This window comes from Tamandua tetradactyla, chromosome 12 (genome assembly GCF_023851605.1).
Source record: "Tamandua tetradactyla isolate mTamTet1 chromosome 12, mTamTet1.pri, whole genome shotgun sequence".
Classification (NCBI taxonomy): Eukaryota; Metazoa; Chordata; class Mammalia; order Pilosa; family Myrmecophagidae; genus Tamandua; species Tamandua tetradactyla.
Window position 1 is genome coordinate 28,014,216 of NC_135338.1, and position 21,628 is coordinate 28,035,843.

At 42.5% G+C, this 21,628-nt stretch overlaps 1 protein-coding gene across 4 annotated transcripts in view; it reads left to right on the forward strand.

The window, feature by feature from the left end:
* The window catches only part of SMOC1 (SPARC related modular calcium binding 1), a 154,623-nt gene that overhangs the window by 74,711 nt on the left and 58,284 nt on the right, over positions 1-21,628 (forward strand). For all 4 annotated transcript variants that reach the window (XM_077122856.1, XM_077122859.1, XM_077122860.1 and 1 more), the window contains exons 4-5: positions 16,869-16,968; positions 19,091-19,138. In XM_077122856.1, coding sequence (XP_076978971.1) covers positions 16,869-16,968; positions 19,091-19,138 — 148 coding nt within the window. The remainder of the gene's footprint in view (positions 1-16,868; positions 16,969-19,090; positions 19,139-21,628) is intronic.

Consider the following 21,628-nt stretch of genomic DNA (forward strand, 5'->3'; position numbering starts at 1 on the left):
TCACAATTTTTAAAAACCTTGATGTCTAGGTTGTATCCCAGACCATTATTTCAAATTCTGGAAGCAGGACCCAGGTATTATAGTTTTTAAAGCTCCGCGGGTGATTCCAATGTTTGGTTCAAGTTGCAAACCACTGTTGTCAGGGCTTCATCATTCCTGTTTCTCCATTGCATCATTAGAAGGTGGAGTTCAGGCTCTTTGGTGACCTGTAAGATCAGGTGCTGTGGGCTTTTGTCCTTTTCTGTGGTCTTATCTGTTTTCTCTTCTGGGTATCAGGAACATAATTGCTGACATCTGTTTTTACCAAGTCCTCTGCTGAACAGTTGTCTTGTGTGCAGGCTGGTTAACTGAAATCTGAGCTGTAGTGGGAGGGTGTTGGATTTCCACCACCAGGAAAAGTTGCCTGAAGCTTGACAAGCCAGTGCATCACTGAATAAAGATGATGGCAGCTCTTCACTAAGTCCTAGATGGTAGGCTCAGAGCTTTGCATCTATGAATCTCTACTACAACCTTTGAGGAAGTTATTAATACCTTTATCTACAAAGGAAAACTGAGTTTCAGGGGGGCTGAATAACTGGCGCAAGTTCATGAAGCTAGGAAGGCTCTATACCCTGGCCTGCCTAATCTTAGAGCCTGGCCTCCTGACATTTTTTGCTCTACAAAAGTAGTCTTGATGCCTATGTAATTCATTTTCATCACCCTTATTCTTTTGGAAGTCCCTTCTCTGATGCTGTTGCCCAATCAGTCAAATAAACATAAAAAAAAAAAATTCTGTGCTTTTTATGGTGGAAATTTGTAAATATACAAGGAGAAGTAATTAGTATAATGAAGTCCATGCATCTATCACTCAGCTTCAACAATGGACAGCATGTGACCAATTCTGTTTAATCGTTACTCCATTTATCCTCCATTCCCAACTGGCTTGCTTTAATGCAAATTCCAGGTGCTATATGTTTTCATCCTAAACAAACATTTTTTGAGCTCTACTGTGTTCTAGGCCGTGTGCTGGTTGCTATGTGGATTTGAGAAGTGATATGACCCCTGTTTTCAAGGAACTTATGTGCAAAGAAAATATATTAGGACTTATGCTAGAAAAACCGGAAAACAAGACTGTATATTTACAATGGCTCATTTTTTTCTGAATGTATTTTATTATTCAAAAATGTATGCAAATTTAAAACTTCTGAACATAAACTTTAAACAAAATTAAAAAGCAAATGATGCCAGATGCCCACAGCCTTTCTTCAGAATCCAACCAATCTAGGTTCCAGGAAGATGGCAGGATGGGATTGATTGTGTTCAACCCTGCTCCCAGGAACAGCTAGAGAAGGGATGGGAGGGCAACTGAGATGGTGATTCCGGGGTGTAGGTGACCTGGGAGAGTCTTCTGCACCACACAGGGAGACCCTGGTTGCAAAAGGTGAGGAACTGAGAAGCAGAGAACAGGAGATCGTCTGGCTGGTGGAAACAGTCAATCGCGGAAGCCTGGAGCCCTCAGGAGTGCATGGACAGGGAGACGGGGACTAGGAAGTAAGCCAAGCTGCCTTGCTTGAATTCACTATGCTCACCAGAGCAGCCCTGCGACCCATGACTCACCCCACATCCCACCTGAAACCCGTTACCTCCCCCATGCTCTAAGCACCCCCACTCTACCAACCCCCTGTGCATGTACCCACCCCACAACCCCACCCCAAGCGCATGCAAGCCTGCCCCAGCCCAGCCCACCTCTCCTGCAAAAGTACATCTCTCCCTGCCTCTTCTGAGCCCTACCTCCCAGTCTCTGCCCCCTGCAGGCGGCTGACAGTGCATAAAGGCTGTGAGCACTTACCTCCCTGCTCAGGCTATGCCCACCCCTAGCCCATACCAGTCCTGCAACCCCCCCGTCACCCCCCCTCGCCACGAGTTCTGCACACGTGTACATCAGTTAATGGCCCCCCCAGGTCTGTGCATGTGCACGGCCCCCAGTCATGTCCCCCAGCTCTGGGAAAGGGCTGACCTGCGCAGCCGGGCCACATCTGCCCCCAGCCCACATAGGCGCAATGCCGACTTGCTGCCTTGAGCTCTGCTCGTATACACTAAGGGCCCCATGCTCTAGACCAGCACACGCCAGGCCCCACCCCCAGGACCCGCGTACCCACATAGCTACATCCTCTCCCCATCCCCCACCACTGACACCAGTGCTCACAGGCACCAGAGCAGCATCCCCCACCTGTGCCTATACCTGCACTGCGATGCATCACTGCACTGTTGTGCCCCGCCCTGTACCCTGCAGCCTGCTCCACATCCGTCCCACAAATCAAGGCTTTAGACTACTGAAAGAAATCAGCTTCCAAAGTAAATCAATCAAGATATTTACATTCCATGAAGACAGCAGATCACTAAGCCTATCATGATGCAGACAGATATAGCCCTGCTTAACAACCAAATTAAAACACCAGAGGAGACACAGACATTAGAACAACTAACCAAAGAGGTTCATATAACTCTACTAAATAAAATAAATGGGATGGCTAATGACATAAAGGAGATCAAGGAGTCAGTAGAAGAGCATAAAGAGGAATTTAAAAGAATAAATAGAAAAATAGCCATTATCACAGAGATTAAAGATGCTGTAGACCAAATAAAAAACATACTAGAGACACACAACAGCAGATTTGAAGAGGCAGAAGAAAGAATAAGCAAAGTAGAGGACAGGAAAACTGATTTTGAACACTTAAAACAGTGAATGGCCAAAAAGATGGAAAATTTTGAATTGGATCGCAGGGAAATGATGGACGAAACAAAGTGCACAAACCTAAGAATCATGGGTGTCCCAGAAGGAGAAGAGAAGATTAAAGTGCTAGGAAGATTAGTTGAGGATATAATGGGGGAAAACTTCCCAACCCTTACAAAGGACATAAATAAGCAAGTCAAAGAAGCTCAATGAACTCCAAATAGAATAAATCCAAATAGGCCTTTCCCAAGACACATACTAATCAGGCTGTCAAATTTTGAAGAGGAGCAGAAAATCCTGAAAGTGGCAAGAGAAAAACAATCTACTACATATAAGAGTAACCACATAAGACTGAATTCAGACTACTCACCTGGCCCTATGGAGGCAAAAAAGCAATGGTATGATATATTAAAGATCCTGAAAGCGAAAGACTTTAAGTCAAGAATTCTGTACCCAGCCAAACTGCCCTTCAAAACTGATGGGGAGATAAAAATTTTCACAGGTAAACAAATCCTGAAAGAATTTATCAACAAGAGACCAGCCCTGAAAGAAAAGCAAATGACATACATTAGCCCTAATGACAAAGAGCAAATATACTTAATATATAAAGAACTTTCACAAATCAGTAAGTAAAAGATCCTAATAGAAAAGTGAACAAGAGATATCAACAAGCAAGTCATGTAATTAGACTAAATAACCCCAAAGTGAATATGAATGATGTCATTTTCATTAATAACTTAAAGACATTCAAATAAAAACAATGATGTACTATTTTGCTTACCGAATTTGGAAACATTGGAAAAAATGATAATATTCAAGGTTGAGTGAAGGGAAAAGGCTACCCAATATTGCATATCAGAGAGTAAAAAATTGGCAACAATTTTTAATGGTATAATTCTGCACTGAGGGTCTAACGTCCTTAATTGGGCATGTATTTTGAGTTCGAAGTTCTACTTTTAGGAATTTATTCTAAGGGAATAATTTAAGATGTATGCAAATATTTAGCCATAAAGATTTCCATCTAAGTTTTAGTTTAGAAAAACAAAATTTTGGAAACAACCTAAATATTCAGTAATAGAGAATTGCTTAAATTATGACATAGCCATAATATGCAGCTAGTAATATGATGTTGAAGAGTCTTATTGTTTGTATGTTAGGGATTTAGTTAAATAACAAAATACTATTTTTTTATTCTAAATAGAAAATTATACATAGTCTAAAAAAATTCTGACAATATGGAAGTACATAGGTAGAAAGTTAAAATCATCCAGCAATTTCATCTCCTTGAAATAGCAACAATTTTAGATTGATAACCCTCTAGATGTTTTCTTTGTGTGTATCTATGATCATTATTTAGGACAAAATGATAACATATTTTTTAACAATTTCTTAAACTAATTATATTGTTGACTTGTTCCAAGTTGAGTGCCTATAGCTACCTCTATCTCATTAAAAAAAAATAGCTGCATTGTATTCCATTGTATGAATGTACTGGGAATCCTGGTAATTTGGGGACTACATTTCCAGAAGAAACTGAATATATTGGGCAACAAAAGTACATACATTTTTTTAAGGCATTTGATGCATGCTCTCCATGAATATCGAGTAACAATGTTGTTGATTAGTATTATCAGACACATTCCAAACAATTTACTTTTTTTGTGTAGATTATAGCACTGGAAATAACTATAGAATGCAAAACACCACTCATAATGCTACTTCTTTGTGAAAATTGTTTTGTTTCCTGTCTTTGAGCTCCATGTATCAGGAACAATCTTTCCTGATATGTCTGATGCTGATGTTTCAAAATCTTATTCCCTTGTAACCACTACTCCCCCCAACTGGTGCACGCATATACACATGCACCCCCCACCCCCACCCAGTCATTTCCTTATATATGGGGACCTGGGGAACTGTAATTTTTTCTTGGTTATGCTTTGTTCTAAAGTTAGAAGCCCAAAGAAAAAGTTCTGTGGCTTTCTGGCAAAGACAGTGGGGGTCCCTTGTCAGCATCTCTGCAGTTCCTTAATGTTATATATTCTAATATCTGGGGAAATATAAGTTATTTCCTATGTGCCTGGGGTTGGGCTGTGAAGCAGGTATTGATGCTCCTTTTTAGCTACTCCTCTCTCCCTTCCCTGCTTCCATGGCACAGAGCTGCCTCTTCCTGAAGTCACCATTGTAGACCAGGGTGTGATTACATTGCTCTGGGAATACCTGGGTTCATTGTCTGGGCTTCCCTCTTCCAGATTCCCTGTAAGTACATGAAGGTCTTGATGCTTTGCATGAACTGTGAACCTTTGTTGACATGGGCTGATTAAACATGGGCAGCCTGGAACTTTTAGCATCCATCAAAGATTTGTTCCAGCTTTGATGAGCCTGGAGGTCTAAAAAGGGTTTTGGCTTTGCTGTGTTAATGTTGAAAAAGCTTACCTAGAGTAACAGTGTGAGTCTTCATCAGACAGGGCTGAGGACTCTTCAGGTAAAGTACTGAGATCTTGGGTGTTTCGGGAAAGCTGGAGTATTTTTGAGCTTCTCCAGACATAAATGGGCAGCCCCTTTGGATGCCCCTGAACAAAGCCCAGTCTGTATGTTTTAGTGCAGGCTGCCCCTGCTTTAGGCTCCTGCAGCCTTCTGCGGCATGCTCAATGCCAACGTTTTTTTCTTAAAGCTAAAAAGTCAAGCCCATCCTTTATGTATAGATGGTATAAATGGTAAATGGATCCATTATTGGGCAAGATGTAGCTTCTCTTTTTCTTTTTTTTTAATTGCTCAATAAACATAATTTTTATTACAAAGTGAACATCTACTGTATCCAGGGCATCTTACTAAGTACTGTATACATGTTTTTCGTTGAATTTTTTATTCCAGATAACTAGATATTGCATATGATAATTTACACAAAAATACCACTATTGAACACATAGTTGCTGCTCAGCAAATGTTAGTTTTCTTCCTTTCAAGGTTTTAGTTTGCTCTCTCGTAAAATAGGAGAGTTGAACTAGTCCGGGAGTTAAGGCCTGTGTGCTGGCCACTTTTTTTTTCTTTTAAATAGTAGTTTTAGTAAGATGTAATTTACATATCATAAAATTTACCCTTTTGTACAATTCAGTAGTTTTTAAGTATATTCACAAATATTGTGACTATCAGATATTGTGAATATCAGATATTGTGAATATAGTATACCATTATCTAAACCTTTCCATCATCTCAAAAAAAGAATCCCATACCCTTTAAGCAGTCACTCACTTTTACCCCCTCCCCTTAGCCACTGGCAACCACTAATTTGCTTTCTATTTCTATGGTTTTGCTTATTCTGGACATTTCATATAAATAGAATCATGTAATATGTGGTCTTTTGCGTGACTGGCTTCTTCCACTTAGCATAGTGTTTTCAAGATTCATCCATGTTGTAGTATTCATCACTACTGCATTTCTTCATTGCCAAATAATATTCCATTATATGGATATACCACATTTTTCATAGCCATTCATTCATTAATAGATCCTTGAGTGGTAGCCATGCCTTTGCTGTTATGAATAATGCTGTTATGAACATTTTTCAACAAGTTTACAAGTTTTTGTGTAAACATGTGTTTTCAGTTCTCTTGGGTATATACCTAGGAGTGGAATTATTGGGTCATGTGGTTACTCTGTATTTAACCTTTTGAGGAGCTGCCAGACTCTTCCTCAAAGTGGCTGTACCATTTTACATTCCCACAAGCAATGTACAAGGGTTCCAGTTTCTCCACATCCTTGTCAACACTTGCTATTGTCCATCCATTTTTTTATGTGTGTGCATGGTCCAGGAATCGAACCTGGGTCTCCCACATGGAAGGCGAGCATTCTGCCACTGAACCACCCATATACCCAGTCCATTTTTAATATAGTCATCCTGGTGAATGTATAGTGATGTATGGTGGTTTTGATTTACATATCCCTAATGACTAATGATGTTGAGCATCTTTTCACATGCTTATTGGCCATTCGTATGTCTTCTTTGGAGAAATGTCTATTCAAATCCAGTGCCCATTTAAAAATCTGGTTATTTGCTTCCTTTTAAACATTTTTTTTATTGTAAAATATAACATATATACAAAAAAGCAATAAATTTCAAAAGAGCATTTTAACAAGTAGTTTTAGAACAAATTTCAAAGTATGGTATGTTTATAGTTCCACGATTTCAGGTATTTCCTTCTAGGTTCTCTAAGACACTGTAGACTAAAAACAGGTTATATGTTTTTTGTTATTGAGTTATCAGAGCTCTTTTTCTTCAAGACGCAAGTCGCTTATCAGATATATGACTTACAAATATTTTCCCCCATTCTGCAGGTGTCTTTTGACTTTCTTGATGGTATCTTTTGAAGCATAGAAATTTTAAATTTTGATGAAGTGCAATTAATCTCATTTTTTCTTTTGTTGCTTGTGCTTTTGGTATTATTTCTAAGAAACCACTGCCTGAACCAAGGTAACTAAGATTTAGTCCTATGTTTTCTTCTAAGAGTTTTATGGTTTATAGGTTTTATATTTAGGTTGATGATCCACTTTTAGCTAATTTTTGTGCATGGGGTGAGGTAGGGGTCTGTGGTAGCTAGATTTAGTTGCCAATTTGGCCAGGTGAAGGCACTTAGTTTTGTTGCTACAGACATGAGCCAATGGTAGGTGAACCTCATCTGTTGCTGATTACATCCGCAGTCAGCTAGGAGGTGTGTCTGCTGCAGTGATGACGTTTGACTTAATTGGCTGGTGCTTAAATGAGAGAGTGCAACGTAGCATAGCCCAAGCAGCTCGGCATACCTCATCTCAGCACTCACAGCTCAGCCCAGGCCTTTGGAGATGCAGAAAGAAATCACCCAGGGGAAAGTTGCTGGAACCCAGAGGCCTGGGGAGAAGGCCAGCAGAGATTACCCTGAGCCTTCTCATGTAAGAAAGAATCTCAGATTAAAGTTAGCTACCTTTCCTCTGAAGAACTGACAAAGTAAATCCCCTTTTATTAAAAGCCAATCTGTCTCTGGTGTGTTGCATTCTGGCAGCTAGCAAACTAGAAGAGTCCAACTTCATTCTTTTGTATGTCTCCCCATATCATTCGTTGAAGGGATTATTCTTTCCCCATTGAATTGTCCTGGCTTCCTTGTCGAAAATCAGCTAATGTAAAGTTTATTTCTGGACTCTCAATTCTATTCCATTGATCTACATGTCTAGCCTTACCCAAGTGCCACACTGCCTGGATAACTATGGCATTGAATCTTCTTTTTTATTTTTAAATGAGCAGTGAGATAAGTGTTCTTCTGTACCTGTGTGTGGGGGTGGTGCCAGCTTTCCTCATTGAGGGGGCTGTCTGTGAGAGGGATGCCAGAAACTCGTAGCCTGTGCTGTGGCCCTAGGTTTTGTGACCAGTATCCGTGTCCTTGCTTTGCTATTTGCAAGGGAAGCAAAGGTTAAGGAGGTAAAGAGTGTAAATTAGAGGTGGGAAATTCGCTAAAATTACCAAAGATAAGAACTGTATATCCCTGAGAGCTCTCGGTTTTTGGCAAGTTAAAATTTGTTCTTTGAATCTGCTAGCAAGGAAGGGATTTCTTTTTCGAATTGGAAACTGTGGGTTACGGCCAGCCTTGATGCCTTAGAGGAGACAGGCTGCTTCTCTCTGAGTCATGCTTGCTTCCCTCCCTACACTCACGTGTCCCTTGTGGTCCTTAAAGTTCTCAGCACCCTGGGATCTGGGGAGATGCAGAAGCTGGAGACCCGCTGAGCAACAGCCAGCACCAGCTTCCCGAGGGAGCTTTACATTTTGCCTTTCTTTGGATGGTCCCAAGGGTATATAATTTCTAGTGAGTAAGTAATCTAATTTATGCAGTCATGAAAGTAAAACATTAATTTTATCAGTGATGGCAGGGACGGGGCCTGATCCATTCATATGTAGGAAGGACTCATCTAGCAAGTAACTGTCACATCTCCTGTATGTGGAAACCACTGTTTTCATCTTTTCAGGTAACCTGGGATACCCTTCAAGTTAAGTCCCCACTGGATCACCCATTAGTTGTAGGAGAGTACAGTGAGAGGAGGGTGAATGGGACATGCTGTGTGATCAGAACACTGAATCCATTGTGCTCTGCGGGGACCTGTCTACTCTGACCACTGCCCTGTCCCATTCATCAGGGACCTTTCTTAGGTTGAATGGTTACTGTATATCCTCTCTTGGATTGTCCTGCACTGTCTGCTTTGGACCAAATGTGCAGGGTCTGGGTGCTTCCAGCAGGCGTCTGAGCTCCCAGTAGCCCTCATGATTCCATCCCTACAGTTTGTGTATTGTGGCAATGAAGGGAGCAAACACTGGGCAGTATCTGCAGCTGCTCTTTTGCAAGGCAGTGTAGATGGGAGGGAGGGAAGGTGGGAGGCCTGTTTCCCTGGCTTTCCTGCTGCCTTTGGGAAAAAAGAAGTTCAGTAATAGGAGACTTTAATCACTGTCTCTGCCACTTAAAAAAAAACTTTAGAAAATAACGAGAACACTAATACTCACCAAAGCAGTTAATCCTTACACAGCATTACTATGTGCCAGGCTGTCTTATCAGTGCTTGACACATATTAACTTATTCAATCCTCACTATAACTTATGAGGTGGTAATATGTTATTCCTAGCTTGTAGACAAGGAAAGTGAACCACCGAGAAACTGAGTAACTTGCCCAGGGTCACACAGCTTGCAAGTGGTAGAATAAGGACTCAAATGCAAGCAGCTTGGCCCCAGAGTTATTGTTGCTAACACTACTTTATAGTGCCTCTCTAGAGGACATTTGCCATCTTTTAAAGAGACGTTGCCAAACTGAAGTGTTTCCAGAAGGGTGACTCACATGAAAGAAAGTCTGAAAATTATGTCACATGAGGAATATTTTGGAGCCAGAGGTGTTTGATTTGGATTTGAGAAGAGCCAAAGGATGGATGAAAATATGACCAAACGGAAAGAAGAGAGTCATCTTCAAATCTTGTCTCTGTGGGCAGTTTTAGCCTGTGTAGTCCCACAGAGCCAACGCAGGATCAGTGAATAAAATAAATACTCAGATTTTGACTCAAAATAGGTGAGAACTTTTTACATGTAGAGCGATCCAAAGACAGAATGTTGGACTCAAAGAGGGCTTTTCATCCCAAGAGTGAGCAAGCACTGCGTGGACGTCCAGCAAGGGTACCATAGAGGGGTGGGTACTCCTGCACTGGGAAGGAAGCCAGGCTGATGACCTCCGAGAAGGTAACCACCATGTTTTTTAGGGCTTTATGAGACAGTAGCTAATGTTAGTTGGGTGAAGAGGCACACAATAGGTTCGTAGCAAACATTTATCAGGAACCTTCTAGATATGAGACTATTGCCACTCCACTGTGTGGTGCATATAACATGCCAGGGGTGATTAAAATAAAATGTGAGCTAGGAAGCAGGAAAGAGCTGCCATTCTTGCAGGCCTCATTGTCCCACCATCAGCCAGATTTTTACTCTTCTGATCTGAACAAAGCTCTAGATAAGAGGGACTTTCTTATTGAGCATTCCTTAAATACAAAAATTATATGATATCACACCGCCCATTGGAAATAAAAGTAAATGAACAAGAGGTGCCATATTTGCTGCTTGCAAAGTCCTGGCTACTCTGGGTACCAAACAGCGGGGAAAGGGGCAAGATAATAAAGTTCCTTGGGCCTCCGGCCGGGCCACAGAGGCCCTAATCATCAAGTTTAAAAAAATATCTTTGTGGATGGGGGACTTTCAAACTTTTTGGAAAATGCAATCAATATTCTTTGTCATATACCTGAAATAGTGGTCTTAACACTGATAATTAGATACTAGTTTATAAGTTTTCACCTTAGAATGGGGTTTTAGAATCACAGACTTCAGGGTAAAAGGGGACCTCAGAAGTATCTGGTCCATTTCTTCCTTCCTTTCTCTACTCTACCCCAATCCAGTACTCAGGCTGCACCTACAGTCTCTCCCCAAGTAGTCATTTACCTTCTGTTTGCTTACCACTAAAGACGGGAAGCTTGCTCTTTTGCCATGAAAAAAATACATAATGCATTTTGGGGCAATGTAATTGGAAAGTCCATCTTTACATTGACTTTGAAGGTATCTTCCCATAATTTCCAGTGGATGAGTCTATGGGGCTTAAAGTATCCATGGAAATCCCACTTTCTATAGAAAAAATTGAAGATAGAAACCATTATCACCATTATGTCCTTGCAAAATCCTTTACTTGAGCCATCAAATATTTGTTTGTGCCCTGGCAAAGTCCTTAGTTCTCTTCCTCTTTCCCATATTCTATAGCTGTATGTATCTTTATCATCCTGGCTTCTTTTCTCTGAATCCAACTTGCCAAGGCCCCTCTTATAAGTGACTTTCCCCAAATTGGACATAATATTTCAGATGTGGTTATAGCAGCCCAGGGAAGAATGGGACTGTCTCCTATTCTGAACATAACACTTCTAACTAATGTCCCATGGCAGCCGTGTCACACCTTCAACTCGTTAAAAAATGTAGTCAGTGAAGACTTGTATGCTTAGGAGGACTTGAAATTGAAGGATTATCTTCTTCCCTGCATCCCCTCCATTCAATTCTGGAAGATAAGGTTAAATGCTCTAAAAGGACCAATCCCTCATTCCCCAACAGACAGTCCTCCCTAGATTCAGCATAGAGCAGGAGCCAGTGTCTAAACCAGTAAGAATAGCAGCGCTTTGAAGCTATGGTCTACATCTTTCTTGCAAAAGAGGGGAAGAGGACTAAACCAGGTTGTGCTAGCCCAACTCTATACTGGACACTGTTTTAGATGATTTACCTATCTTGTCTTGTTTTGCTTTCTCAATAACCTTCAAGCTGGAAATCATTAGTCCTATTTCCTAGATCAGCTTAGAGAGATCAAGTGACTTTGCCAAGGTCACACAGCTAGTGGTGAAGCTGGTATCTAAATCCAGATCTTTTAACTTGAAAGGCATGTTTTTCTTTCTACATCTTGGTGCTTCTTGGCCAAACCTGACTAAAGAATAGGAGCAAATTCCATGGTTTGTATCTGTACTTTTAGGGCTGGAACAACCCTGAGTTTTGAGAACTGCCAGGAAAAAACTAGAAATGGTCAATTAACTTGTTAATCCTTCTTGGCCATATTTTCTTATAGATTGTCTGGGAGTTGATTAACTTGAGACTCTCAGAGGAACAAGTGGGATTACTTGTTAATTTAAAAGAACAAATACATTTGTAGGGGAGGAAGCTAAATGAGATCAGATTTAAATCTTGATCATGTATATATAAACCATCAATTGTATAGAATTTAATTCCAGCAGCTTTTCTGCAAGAAGCTTTACTATACTGCTATGAGAGTAATAGAATGGTTTATTTTGAAAATAAACTTCCCCTTTCTTCACCCAAATGTTTTCAAACATTTTGCTGATTTCAGACTGCTGTACCCCTAAGGATTGCCAAAATAGGGTGTTTCCTGGTCCCCATCAGAGAAGCTTGGCTTTGCCCTTTTTGAGTATACCCATAGTTTGCTAAAATCAACATGATAATAAAAATAAATGGCTAAGATTGAGTACTTACTATGTGAGTTAAATTTTTTATTTACACTATTTAATTTAGCCCTTCCAACAACCAAGTGATGTAGGTATTATTATCTCCCCTCTAAAAATAGTTGCAGAAAGCCTGAGACTTGGTTTGGTTAAGAACCATTTGAGGGTTGCATAGCGAGGTAAGTGGTGGAACCAGGAAGTTAAGGAAGGTGCACTGCAGTCTGACTCCAGCCGTCTGACTCCACAACCACGACTTTATATCCTGATGTAACTTCTTTTTCTTCAAGAAAACATCTTGAAAACTCTTCAAGACAACTTGGAAGCAACTTCTCAATTTAACGTCAAGTGCTCATTCACCGGGCTGGGGTCCTTCAGCGAGGGGAATTGATTTTGCTTGGCTACTTCCCTGAGTTCCTGCAGTCCGAGACCTCGCTTGGGTCTCATGCACCTTCTTTTGCTCACAGCTGCCTCTCTCCCTCCTCCACAGCACACCTGGGAGTAGGTATGCCCATTGCTGTGTACCCCAGGCCTCAAAGAACACGGCAAAAAATTCCTCAATCGATTTCAGTTTTATAGGACTTGGAAGCACCCCCCAGCTGGAGAGTTTTGTAATCTGAATCTGTTCCTTGGGGCCTGGTCTGAGAAAAATGCTGGGGGCCCTGGGGAGGAAGTAGCTGTGTTTGGACCTGTGGGCTTGACTGGGGGCTGGGAGGAGTGTACAGGTGCTCACAGGGATATAATGGGCGCACTCAGTGAGAGTGTGGCCCTTGGGTAGGCTGAACTCAGAGGTCACAAAGCTTTGCGCTTGGTCTCTTAGGCATACATTTAGTTCTGTTCTCAGTAGCCTTGGCTGGGACTCAGCATGTCAGTAGGAGGGGGCTTTCAATTCAGTCTGTTTTCAGGACTGTACGTGCCCAACTAAGGCAAAGCAACTCTGAGACAGAGGCATGGCCTCGGGCCCTGGTCTTGGTGGTGCAGTTCTCCTGGGGCGGGACACCCACTTTGGCCACGGGTGCCAGTCAAGGTACCTGAGAGTGAGTCAGCGCAGCCACCCAGCCCCTGGGACAGGTTTCCCCAGAGGTGGTTACTAGCCAAGGAGGAGAAAGCAGCCAGCCAGGCCCAGTTAAAATGCCAGCCACTGGCGAGGAATCATCTCTAGGAACTGTTCCCTGCAGGGCTGATAGAATCCAAAGGGGTCAACTCCAAGTTTCCAGCAGAGTTTCCCACTTAAGCCTCCTGAGGCTACTGGGGGATCTCTGGCCAGTGAGGAGGCAGCGTGCCAGGTGTTTCTTACACAGCTGAAAGCAATCAATCCAAGCAGTCCCCATGGGTTTTCCAGCCTTCACGCTGTGCCAGATGCTGGACTGACATTATCTGTTTTGCTCATGAAAGCCCTCCAGATTTGGCATCGTTATTCCCATGTTATAGACGGGGCTGGTCTTAGTTTCTCAGGGTTGCCCCAACAAAGTGTCACAAACTGGGTGGCTTAAAACAACAAAAATTTATTGTCGCACAGTTCTGGGGACTAGAAATCTAAAATGTGTCGGGAGAATTCTCCCTTGTCAGCAATTCTTGGGCTTTAACCTCTGCCTCATTCGACACATGGCATTCTCCCTGTGTCTGTCTGTCTCTTTTCCCCTTTGTATAAGTCACATTGGATTAAGGACCCTTGCCACTCCAGTATGATCTCATTTTAACTTAACTAATCCCATCTGAAATGATCCTATTTCTAAATAAGGTCATATTCATGGGATCAGGGGTTAGGACTTGAGCATATTTTTTTTGGAGATACAGTCCAATCCATAACAGGGCTCAAAGACCCTTGTTTGTAACTAGTTGAACTGAGACTCAAACCCAAGTCTGCCTGGCTTGCTTTCTACTCTGTGACTAAGCCTCCTCAGAAGGTAGCAATCACCTAACCTTCTAGGTCCCTGGGCCCTGGGTTCAGCTTCTTTGAAGCTGCTGTTTGGTATTAGACTCTGAATCTGGATTTGGAACCAGAACAACCGTGTTCTATTCCTGGCCAAGCTGTGCTTCCAACATTCCCTTTGAGGAACTTTGGATCTTCTCTACTTTTCATCTATGAATCCATCCATTCCATTAAGTGCCATGGAAATACCCAGACATTGTTCTTGGGTGAGCAGCTGGGGTGGCAACCATGGCCATGGCGTTTATAGATTGTTTCCGTGAGGTGAGGAGGGAGTGGAATATGGAACTGGGTAAAGGTATTGTCTTACAATGAATCTAGTTTCCTTGCATTGACAGTAGAGGTCAATGCCTCACTTACACAAGCAGTCATCAATCTGGTAAGAATATGTCCTCCACCTTGTTCTTATCTTGATTTCTGTGGCTGATTCCATTGGGAAATCACTTGTTTTGGGGAAAACTGTGGTATTTGGTTCCCGCAAAAAAGCAAAAGCCCTTCTATAGCTTTTCTGCCTTACTGATGACTTCTGGATTCCACTCAGGGTTTTAGAGCTGAGTTTCAACTGCACGCCCCTTCTATACCTCACCAATCAATTTGTATGTTATTATTGTCTATCCTGTATTCCAATGAGTTCATGATTCCAAGAGACAATTTTTTTTCACACTTTAATTTCTTTGTAATTGACATACATATTGCAGTTGAGGTCTGCATTTAATGTGGTGGGCTATCAAAATTTATATTGCCATGTAGAATTGATGGAGACCAAGAATTGAGGAAATATTCTAATTAATACATTTCTCCAACTAATCGGTTATCTATAATAAACGGCAGGCATTATGTTAGATGTTAGGGAATGAAGAAATAACTTGTAGTCCTTGCCTTAGGGAGGTCAGAGTCTAGAGGGCTACGATGGACTAGAAACATCAATAGTGATTGCTCACTGTTCCAAGGGCTCTGAATTTGGGGAATGCGGGGTATTTGGAGGATCAGAAGAAGGAGGGAGGTAAGGTGGGGAGGCTAGAACTGCTTTGAGAAAAAAAGTATATCATGAAGGAGATTGGGAATACAATTGGATTAAGAGTAGTATGTTAGTTTCTTAGAGCTGCCATAGCAAATGACTACATACTTGGTGGCTTAAAGCAACAGAAATTTATTCTTTTATAGTTTGGAGCCTAGAAGTCTGAAATCAAGTTCTCGGTAGGGGCCATACTCTCTCCCGTGGTGCTAAGGAAGGAGAGAAGAAGCCTAGAAGTCTGAAATCAAGATGTTGGTAGGGGCCATGCTCTCTCCTATGGTGCTAAGGAAGTGCCTTTTCCTAGTTTCTGGTGGTAGCTGGAAGTCCTTGTGTTCCATGGGAACCTCCATTCTAACATGACTTTATTTCCAATGCGTCTCTCTCTGAGACATTTCTCCTCTTCTTATAAGAACACCAGTCATATTGGATTAAGTTCTCACCAATTCCAGTATGACCTCATCTTAACTAATTCCATCTGCAATGACCCTATTTCCAAGTAAGGTACCCTTCTTAGGCTCCAGGGGTTGGGACTTGAACATATATTTTGGGGTGGGGTGGACTGGGGAATGTTATTCCAGACAAATTGAATAGAAGAAGCAAACAGAGGTCCAGAATCATGAGAAGCTAGTGTACATTTGAGAACTTCAAATGGTTCATTATGGCTGGGAGGGAAGGTGTGGATGGTGACATGGGGTATAGATGAGACTGTGGGATGAGAGCTGGAAACACTTGGGATAGATGAAGGCCTTGTGTGCCATGCTCATGATTTTAAGTTCTGTCCTGAGTCCAAAGGAGAATCACGGAGGGGTTTTAACTGTGGGAGTAATGTCCCAAGTTGTGTTTAGGAGCTCCGTGCAGCCACAGTGTAGAATACAGATGGGAAGAGGATGGTGGGGGTGGGATGGGAGGAGATGGGTAGGGTGACAGCTATCGGAAGATGAAAGAAGAGTTACTCTGAATGGTGCAAAAAGCCTTTGTTTCATTCAGTATCTGCAAGCATGGTAAACCTGGTCATGGAGGTAGTGGCTTGGGAAAGATCCAGCAGTAGTACAGCAGGACATCTAGAAATTGAACCTGTAGATGCAAGTGACCTTGATTTGCCTTAACCGTAACTCAAGAGAGCCATGGGATCAACAGGCAGGTTGAGTATATGAACGGATGCGGGAAGAAACTAGCAGTAGAAGGAAAGCTTACCTCCTTTCTCTATTTGTTAAAAATGTCACTGATGATGTTATATTTTGGGGGTAGAAGGGTCATATCAATCTACAGTGGTGGCATTCTACCTTGTGCTTGCCAAATAAGTTTACGGATCAAAATTCTGTATAGTTGGATGGGTGTATAAGCCAATGATTTGGGAAAAATATGCTGGTATTGGTGAGAACCATCACAGAAAAATCACACAGTGGGTATCTCAGGTTGCTAAAATACATTATGCATTAAGAGTCACAAGAAAGAAGTAGATAAATTGCTGTGGTTGTGCACAGGTGTCACATAGCAAACACATAATAAATGATGTTGACTTCCCAGCCCACCTGCAGTGGACACTGTGAAGCCATGCTGAGTGAGAGGCCATCCAGCTTTTCCATCAAATTGACAATTGTTTGAAAGGGGTATGAGATGACTCTTGAAACATTGTGACCAACACTTATGGTTCTCTTCCCCTTCCCCCTTCCTTGAACAGGTGCAGTGCCATACTTACACGGGGTACTGCTGGTGTGTCACCCCAGATGGGAAACCCATCAGTGGCTCTTCTGTGCAGAATAAAACTCCTGTATGTTCAGGTACCGTAGGGAGGGGTGGGAAGAATGAAAAGGGTTGGAGAGCGACTCCTTGGTTGGTCTCTTGCATCTCATTGGGAAACCTTTGAAAGGTTGGGGGTTGTGAACCCTCTTCCAGGCCAGGAAGATTCCACTCAAACACTCTTGCTCTGCAGCAGGCTGGATAATGAGGTTCAGAATGTACGCATGTATATTTATTTTGAGGTTGCACTGGCTGCAGTTCCTAAAATTGGGAAAGCATATCGGTTTGCTGACTCTCATTGCTAGTTGTCCTTGGAGTGCTTTGTCAAGATGGATTTTGAGGCCACATCTGAGTTTAACCTCAAAGACTCTGGTGATCAATTAGTGATGTCTGTCCTGGGAACAGGAGAGGAGAGTTGCAGCCTGTGTGCCACGTATTTGCCATTCCTGGACAACATGGTGTAGAGGAATGGAAAACTTTTATAAAAGTTGCCTTTAAATCTGCCTGATCAACATTTGACACTGATGGCACTAAATTAAAAAGAACCTGAATGTCAAGGTTCTTCCCTATATATTCTGATCAAGTAGATCTAGAGTGAGACCTGCATCCTGTTTTTATAAAGCTTTTCAGGTGGTTCTAATGATTTAGAGAAATTAGGGAACCACTGCTCTGTAGTGATCCACTGGGCTGGTCCAAAGCGAAAATTAAGTGCTTTCTCTTCCCAACCTTATAAATAGAGAGAAAATTTCCTCTTAGGTAATTTTAAAAAATTAACCTTTATTTGAAAACACTTTATACCTACCAAGCAAAACTCCCCCCTTGGTCAATTTTGTGGGATTGTGGATTATTAATTTACAGAAGCCCCACACTTCTGCTTCCAGTGAGACAGTTAGGGACTTGAGCCACTCCTTTAATTTATTATGTGGCCAAGACCTCATTTGAAAAGGACTATCCCCCTCCCCCGCCCAATGGCTTTGTATTTCTCTGTATCTGTGTGCATGGTTTTAATTTACTTATTTTTAGCTTTTAAGTGCAAGCAAAGTGCTAAAATGTATGGGAGATTCCAAAGGCTTGCAGTTCTGCTCTCCTAACTTTTTCTTTTACAAAATTTATTCATTTTTCTACTGGCTCTGCTATATAAAAGTAAGTGGAAAGGGCAGTAAGTATCTACATTAGGAGATCAAAACTTGCAGACCAAATAGGAAAGTTTACTTTATTTGTGGTTTACAAGGAAACTGAAACCTTAACTGGGGCTGGGGTGGGGAGAGGGAGGAATTAGCCGTCCTTACAGATAACCTGGAAAGTTTCATTTAAAGCAAACAGATACACTAGAAACAAGTCATGCAGGGTAACATAACGGACTTCTCACAAAACTCGTGTATGGAGAAGAGGTGTCATATGGATTAGGAAAGGAAAGATTCTTTTGGGGGTGGGGCTGCACAGATGGCCTTCTGTGGATGCTATGCTTGGCATGTTGGGGTTGGGCTTCACAGAGAGTGCAGGTGCTACAGGGGCAGGACTGCAGGACGGGGTGTACATGGCATCCCAGCATTTGCAGGACAAAGCCTTTGGCCCCACACCCCTGATACTTACTCCTCAAGGAACAGGCTGTGTCTCGAAAATTGTTTCCATGCCTCAGACAGTTTTGGCCCATTCAGTACAATCGGGCCAATGGTTTTCTACTTAATGCAGATGGAAAATTGCCGATTTCCTGCCCTAACTAGCAAGGGACGTCAATCATTGCGGTAGGAGGGAGGTTCTTTTCATTTGGCCCTGCTGACTGGCATATGGCTCAGAATATGGACTTGATAGGAAGTGGTGCAGATGGGAGAGCGGAGGTGAAGGATGGCTATTGGGATGTTCGATGTGGAAGTCTCATGGATGTGGAATTTTATAAAAATCTGTCTGGTCCAGATGATTTCCAGAGAAGTTGGAAATCACGGGTCATTTCAACAGTGCTGGGCTATCAGTGACATTGAAGTTAAACAAACCTCCCTTGACATATATGCATGTACTAACTCTGTTTATAATGTCCCTTGATGTGTATACAATGCATGTATGCCTAACCATATGCTCAGAATCTCAGGCCTTGCCAGCTCTTTGAAAGAAACCAAGCACAATGCATTCTGAATGTCTATGTTTTTATTTCCCTTCTCACCCAAGGTTCGGTCACAGATAAGCCCCTGAGCCAGGGTAACTCAGGAAGGAAAGGTGAGTAAAGTTTTATGCTTTGTCTAAATGTTTGCTTCTAAAGCCAGTTCAAGGGGGAGTTCTTAGACCAGAGAGAAGGAGTGTGGGGGTGAAAGATCAAAGTACCCACAGAAAGCCTTCTCCATTCTTATTCTGGGTTTCCTCCCAAAAGCCCTGAAGGAAAGGCTCACCCACTGGTGGCCACCAAGCTCCTAGGGTTCCTGAGGGTGAAGGATGAGTGGGGGCAGCACCCAGAACTAAGAGGGATCTTTAAAGTATCAACCCTGAAAATCTGGGATCCCTGGAGAGTTCAGACAATCAACTACCAACGTAGCACAGCATTAAATCGAAAAGGATGATGAGAGTAAGAGTGCCCAAGTCTGCCCCTGTCCCACTTGTTTTTGGCACCCCACTGAGGACTTTTTTTTAAATCTCCCTAATTCTTCTTCATAAATGTTCAGCCCATCCCAATTCTCTTCTCTAAGGCTGGGCCAGTTCCATGGCTGTGTGACCTGTGCAGTCTCTCCAAGCCCTCAGAAGGGCCTTAAAGGTGGTTCAGTGCCCTGCTGATGCTCTCTTGAAATTCTTAATAATTTTAACTTTGAACTGTGGCTTTGTAAGTAAAGTCTGTTGGGATAATGGAGAATGAGCATGAGCAGAGGGCACATGTAAAGCAGTCATCTGCTGCCTTTTCTTGTCTCCCCATTTGCATATAGTATGCTGCTTATGACATAACTTCTATAACACACTTAAACTTTTAATTTTATTTAGAATGACTTAAAATAGCAAATTGAAAAACCATGACCTGACAAGTCAAGGGAGAGTGTCCATGGAAGAAAGGAAAAACTTTCTGCTTTAGCATCACTAATGCTACTTTTCCCCTTGTGTTTTGAACAAGGGGCCTCACAAATTATGTAGTGAGCCCTGACTGGGTACTGTTTGACCAGACCTGTGAGGGATAGGTCCCTGGCTTTTGCTGACCATAATTTCCTGGGTGGAAGACAATTTGATGGCTAAGACTCACGGCTATCTATCTCCAGGATAAAATGCAGAGAGCTGTAGTTGAATGGAAAGCAAGTGTCAATTTCATTGTCCCTTGCAAACACCCTAGAGCCCTCAGCACAGGGTCTCAGGTACAATGTGGACAGGAGGCCATGGCTAGGTCTAGGCCTTGGCAATTACATGCTCATAAGGGTCCATGCGGAGAGTTGGGCCAGCTGAGGGTCAGTGTCAAGTTCACAGTCTTGTCCTACACACATGTAGGGACCAAGGTGAGGTCCTGGATCCTGCCCCAGGTGCTTATTCCATGGGGATGGGAAGAGGAGGCAAAGTCACTCTGCCTAAGTGTAAGAGATGAAAGTCCAGAAGAGCTGCTGCCCCTGAATGCAGGTGCTCCGAGAAGACGCGGAAGTGGAGCATGGTGATACTACCAGAAAACATGGACCAATGGGCCAGATGGGGTGTTCCTCTTCCCGCGGGAATGAGTAAGTGGTGAAAAGAAGGGAGAAAGTCCCTTTCCAGATCCTTGCCAGAACAGGGAGAGGGAGCCAAGAATGTCAGCAGTTCCCTCCCAGGTGGGAAAGCAGAGAGAATGGTGTAAAAGTGTCTCCGTGCAAAGACCTGAAATTATTGACTCTGAATGGAATGTGCTTGTCTGCAGTTTGTTGGGGTTGGAAAGGGAGCTTGATTTTCCTCCTGCAACTGAAGTCTTCAAGAACATCATCTTTATTCCTGGGCATGAGGTCCTGGTGGTGAAAATAAATCAGAAATCATACAAAGCTGACCACTTGGCTTTTCCCATTATAGGGAGCTGAGTACATGACACTGAATAAACCACAGACAAAAAGAAAAGCCATCCATAGTAGTTTGGTTCTTAAACTGGACAAAGAAATAATTTCCAGGTTGATATGACCTTGTACTCTGTAGATAGCAAAGAGCAACCGATATGTGGTTATGCCAGGCTTTTATTGATCCAGCTGGGATTGGGCAGGAGGGCTACAGAAGCCAGTTTACAGAAGATGGGAGTGAGCAGCCTTTGCTCCTTTTTGGCTCTAGGTCAAATGCCAGAGCCAACAGAGGGTAGGGGGAACCTGATTCTTCCAGAACTGTTGCAGGGAACAGGGGGTAAAATCAAAGCCTCATCTCAGAGGGATCAGTTGTTGTCAGTTCCCAGCTTTATTTGTTTGTGTTTTTTTGGTATGCTGTATGGCGGGGTCACATTTCATTCTTTTTCCATGTAGTATCCCCTTATTGCAGCACCATTTGTTGAAGTTTTGTTTGTTTGGTTTTTCATTTCTTTGTTTGTTTGGGAGGTGCATGGTATGGGAATTGAACCTGGGTCTCCTGCACGGTGGGCGAGAATTCTACCACTGAACTACTCTTGCACCGCCCCCCCCCCCCCAGTTTTTTTCTCCTCTATACTGGATGAGTTCCTTCCTCCCAGATGATTCTGTAGTGGCTTCATCTTTGGTGCAAACATCAGGACAGGCCTGTGGGGGGTGGCATGAGGGA